At 34.5% G+C, this 5,930-nt stretch overlaps 1 protein-coding gene across 1 annotated transcript; it reads left to right on the plus strand.

The window, feature by feature from the left end:
- Positions 1 to 1,328: 1,328 nt before the first annotated feature.
- Positions 1,329 to 2,240, plus strand: CAFA-T2R2 (bitter taste receptor Cafa-T2R2). Its single transcript, NM_001145504.1, has one exon. The coding sequence runs from the start codon at positions 1,329 to 1,331 to the stop codon at positions 2,238 to 2,240; it is 912 nt and encodes a 303-aa protein (NP_001138976.1).
- The last annotated feature ends 3,690 nt before the right edge of the window (positions 2,241 to 5,930 follow it).

Consider the following 5,930-nt stretch of genomic DNA (forward strand, 5'->3'; position numbering starts at 1 on the left):
GGGCACCTGGGTGGCTCCCTTTCAGTCTGGATAAGTCCTTCCACCTAAGGTATATCTCTTGTAAGTAGCATATAGATAAGTCTTATTTCTTATTAAAACTATTTCAAGTGTTGTATTGAAAATATTTCATAATAGAATCATTATTTTCTTTCTGGGGTCAGCACAGTATGAAAACAGACATTTAATAGTATTAATAGTAGATAACATTTGTTAAGTGTTTAGCATGACCTAACCACTAAGCTAAGCAGCTTGAGCACCATATTTTATTTATGCAGTTTAATGATTTATTTATACTTAACATGTGATGTAACTAAAATTCAGTAAGGTTATGTGAACATCTCTTTGTAATAAGAGATGCAATAATCTTTTGAACTGATGCTCTTCAGCATGAGCATTAGATGATGGCAGCATGAGAATTACTTATGCTAGTTAAGCACTACTTTATCACTGTAGTTTGCTGAAACTCAGGTCAGAATTCTACAAAGTAAACTTTAAAAATATAAGAGATCATTTAGAGAAATGAATTCTTCATCTCAGGAAATGATTTTCAAGTCTAGAGAAGAAATTTCCTTTGTCAGGTGGGGTGAGTAGGGAGTGGGGAGGAGGAAATTTCTTAAACTGTCTTGAAGTTATTGTTAGGAAAAAAATGTACTGAGGAAAGAGTCACATCTGAGGTTGGATACTTGTGGCAATAATAAAAAATAGTTGTCCATCCTGGATGTATCATTTGTCATTAGGAAAAAAACAAAAGACAAAAAGGAAATAGTACTAACCTAAATAGGACATATTTATAATCACATTTTTTGATAAAGTTGAATAGGAGATAGACTGATTAATACCAATATGGCAATTTTCCCCAGAATGTAATTGGAAGACCTCACCATCATTCAAATCTTTGGATTTGCATTCCCACAGTTTCTTTCTTTTTTTTTTTTTTTTAAGATTTTATTTATTTATTTGAGAGAGAGTGAGAGAGCACAATCGAGGGAGCTCAGGCAGAAGGAGAAGCAGGCTCCCCACTGAGCAGGAAGCCCCACCAGGGACTTGATCCCAGGACTGTGAGATCATGACCTGAGCAGAAGGCAGATGCCCAACTCACTGAGCCACCCAGGTGACCCCACAGTTTCTTTTGAAAAGAACCAGATTAAAAAAAAGTAGTCCCTCTAGTTTTCTTCTTTAGGGTAAAATTCTAGTGCAAGATTCTACTTATGATCCAGGAGTTGAAGAAGATCGGATTTCTCAGGGCTGTATGTTCCTCTCTGCAAGATTATCCGGAGGCAATATTTAACACCATCCACAAGAAAAAGCTAAGATTCATGGTAGGAAACATGATCTCCTTTTTGTCAGCTCTTCCTCATGTTATTGTTATGTCAGCAGAATTTATCACAGGGATTACAGTAAATGGATTTCTTATCATCATGAACTGTAAAGAATTGATCAAAAGCAGAAAGCCAACACCAGTGCAACTCCTTTTCATATGTATAGGGATGTCGAGATTTGGTCTGCTCATGGTGTTAATGATACAAAGTTTTTTCTCTGTGTTATTTCCACTCTTTTATAAGGTAAACATTTTTGGTACAGCAATGTTGTTCTTTTGGATGTTTTTTAGCTCTGTCAGTTTCTGGTTTGCCACCTGCCTTTCTGTATTTTACTGCCTCAAGATAGCAGGCTTCACTCAATCCTGTTTTCTTTGGCTGAAATTCAGGATCTCGAAGTTAATGCCTTGGCTACTTCTGGGAAGTTTGCTGGCCTCCATGAGCATTGCAGCTCTGTGTATTGAAGCAGATTACCCTAAAAAGGTGGATGATGATGCCCTCAAGAATGCCACATTGAAGAGGACTGAACCCAAGATAAGGCAAATTAGTGAAATGCTGCTTGTCAACTTGGCATTACTATTTCCTCTAGCCATATTTGTGATGTGCACTTTTATGTTATTCATTTCTCTCTATAAGCACACTCATCGGATGCAAAATGGATCTCATGGTGTTAGAAATGCCAGCACAAAAGCCCATATAAATGCATTAAAAACAGTGATAACATTCTTTTGCTTCTTTATTTCTTATTTTGCTGCCTTCATGGCAAATATGACATTCAGTATTCCTTATGGAAGTCATTGCTTCTTTGTAGTAAAGGACATAATGGCAGCATTTCCCTCTGGTCATTCAATTATAATCCTCCTGAGTAATTCTAAATACCAACAACCTTTCAGGAGACTTCTCTGCTTCAAAAAGAATCAATGAAGAGGAGAAGCAATGTAAAATATTGTGTATTTCTTTAACATGGACTCGATGGACTTATGATTGTTTTTGGTTACTTATGTAGTTTGTGTGCTCTTTTGGGCAATTTCCTTCTCATCTCCTATTCCCAGGACAGGTGAAGCACTAATTCTGAAGTGGGGTGGAATAGGATATTTCTTTTTCCAGGGATTGTATCTTAAAAATATTATGATAGTAACACATTTAAATAATTAGTACTTGCAGTAGAGTCCCAGTTGCGTTATAAATCAGGGAAAAATTATCTGTTATCTGTCTTCTCATGTCTTCTGGTTTTGATAAGCAAAATCAAATTGATTTAGGAGAAGAGTTGGAATAGTATAATAAATTTGGCTATTTGGGTAAACATAGCTATTTTTAAAAAGCATCATTTGTGTAATTATTGTTAAAATGCAAATTATATACTGAAAGTGTATGTACGTCAAGACAATGTATTCAGATATACAGATTAAAGTCCTACTTTGCTTTCAATTTCAGTTACTAGTTCAGGTTTGTTAATGATAAGATGCAAATTGAGCTAGCATGCATGTGCATAGACACACACAATCCAGGGTCTCTGTGTTTTACAAGATGAATAAATCTTTTTCAACCCCCTGAAGTGTTAAACTGATGCCCAAAGAGAATCTGAGTGAGGTCATTGACTTTGAAGCCCCAGCAGGAAAATGTTCAACTGGTGTCTTACCCCTCAACTGGGATGTTAACTCCTTCGAACTGGAATGTTGTCTGGGGTATGGCAACAGCAAATGACTTAAAGATCTAAGGTAAAAGTTTCTAAATATATTGATAGATTTAAGTGGATTCTGCTCCTTAAGTATCTTAAATAATCTTGCTTTAGGAAAGGACAATAATTTTTGTAATGTCTTACATCTCAGGATATGTTTGAATCTGTGAAACCTTCACTGGCTCCTAAACAAACAAACAAAAAGATGTATAGTTACTGTAATTGTAAATAAATTGTTGTCAGGTGAATTAGAAGTTGCAAGGGTGGAAAAAAAAATACCAAACCTAGATATGTCTGTGTGTGTCCCTGTGTGATTTGTTTACTTTACAAAATAGTTTTACACAGAATTGTTTACTTCATCCTCAGATCACTTTGTAAATAGACAGTAGAATTATCTCCATTTTCACATGCATAAATAGGGTTGGAAGAGAATATTACAGATTCCTAAAGTCCATCAGCTACACTCAGTAGTGTAATTGGAACTCAAATGTGGCTCTTCTGTCTCTACAGCCGGTACAGTCTTATTTGGTTTTCTTTCCATTACTGTTAATACCAACTTTAGATTCTGAAATTTGTGATAAGAAACGATGTTTGCCCTATAATGTATGATACCCTATGACCTTTCTTCATTATGTCCCTAAAATGTCAACTGAAAAATATTTCACAAATCTCTTGAATTATCCTGTTAATTGGTCAAAACATTTATTTTTTAATTTATCTCATATTTGGCTTACTAATAGCCTAAAGTGATCTAAACAGAGGTCCCCCAATTTACAATTTAATATCACTCAACTCTGGGAATTTGCTGTGCCACTTTCACTTATTATGGGTCAGGGAAAATTAAGCTCTCTACTGGGAAAAACTGGTATTCACTATGTTTCCAGCCTGAGCTCTGGACAATTGTGTAGCTGGAGCCTATTCTTTAGATAGCATGACCAATGAGTTTTTGCATCATACTGGGGAAGCCCTATGACCCCTTGTTTCCAAAGCCAAGTTGAAAGTCTCACTGATGCTAGTACCTGAATTACATAGGTATTCATGATACATACATCCATATTGAGGTCTGATACCGTTGGGCCATTTATATCTTCTACTATATTCATTTTTTAAATTTAAAAATAATTTTAATAATTGTTTTTTAACTTGTAAAATAATACATAATATAGAAAATTGGGAAAATACAGAAATATAATAAGTGAACCTGATAGAATGCAAGGTAAAATTTTCATATACATTCTTTTGGCATTTGAAATCCATATACAGGGCAGCCCAGGTGGTTCAGCGGTTTAGCGCCGCCTTCAGTACAGGGCATGATCCCGGAGACCCAGGATCGAGTCCCACATTGGGCTCCCTGCATGGAGCCTGCTTCTCCCTCTGCCTGTGTCTCTGCCTCTCTCTCTGTCTCTCTCTGAGTCTCTCATAAATCTCATAAATAATCTCATAAATCTCATAAAAAAAAGAAATCCATATACACATATGTGCATATACAAGTATATATATGTGTGGCGTAATTTATAACATTATGGAGATCATGCTGTATATATACTTTTTGCTATATTTTTATTTAAATTATGTGTATAAAATTTTGCACTTGTAACAGCTTCATGTTTCATTTTATGGGTATAGTTTTGTTTTAACCATTCCTATATCATTAACCTGTATTTCCATTAACAATGAGAACTAAACAGTGGAAAATAATGTTGATATCATTGAAAAAAAATCACTCAAACAAAACAAAACAAACAAAAATAAAATAAAAGTTTACAATTAAAGAACAAGGAGAATATTTTGCTATTATTACTATTCATACATGAGTAACCAAATTTGTACTACTGCCTTGAAAATTTTTGGTATGAGAATTTCTTGACATAGGTCTGTGAGCATGAGAATCCTTGGAATGAGCCTTTTGGCATGGGAAACTCTTGTAATAATGCCATGGTCTGGGAATTCCTTGGAATGGGGCTGTGGCATGGCAAGTATTCCAAGATTATAAAGAGGCACTAATGCCTTTGAGAGAAATTCCAATAATCAGGTAATTAATTTTCTATTCCAGAATTGCTTTGCATTTTGTGTTATTTCTTACTGATCATAACAACCCTGGTAGAGAATATTATTATCTGGTTAAAATATTAGGAAATATAAACTTGGAGAGACAAAAGAATTGGTTATTTATCTAGACCTGAATCTTGCCTTCTAAATCTAAAGTCCTAATTTTTTTCTAAACATAATTATGCATAAAAATTGCCTGGGAAATACTTTTTAAAGTGTGGATTTCTGGGCTTATCCTAGATTGGCTGAATATAGTCTCTGGAGATGGACCCCCAAAGTCTATTTTATAGATATGCCCAGGCAATTCTGATGTAACCTGTTTACCAACCAAGGTTTGTGGCCCACTACTCTACAGCATATTAATGCTACTAACTGGAGCCCTAAAAATATATTCATGTCAACATAAAGTTTTTCTTGGGAGAAAATTTTTAAGGCACTTAAATAACATTCTTTTTCATTATAAAACATTCAAGTTATTGCTTAGCCTTTTATTTAGACTCTTTTGGCTGAAAAGAACTGATTCACATTTTGGTCACCTAATATATGTGGAATGCACATGAAATGATAAAGAATAAACACTGTCATGGAAATACAAAAATAAAAGCTGATGCTGGCCAAGTAAAAGGAAACTCTATAGATAGAGCTCAACAGCCATAATAATTGGAAGCTTCCCTAGTGCTCCTCCAATATTATGAGTCAACCTCTCTCTGTATACCCACTTTTCCTTCTCTCACTATAGGCAATAATTCTCCTCCATGGTGTGGAGGATATATAAATATATATATTATATTATTATAATAATATAATATATATTTCTTATATATAACCCATTTTTCTGCTTACATATATTTATAACTCTTATTTCATCATAAATACAACTAAGTCTA

Source organism: Canis lupus, chromosome 14 (genome assembly GCF_011100685.1).
Source record: "Canis lupus familiaris isolate Mischka breed German Shepherd chromosome 14, alternate assembly UU_Cfam_GSD_1.0, whole genome shotgun sequence".
In the NCBI taxonomy this organism is placed as follows: domain Eukaryota; kingdom Metazoa; phylum Chordata; class Mammalia; order Carnivora; family Canidae; genus Canis; species Canis lupus.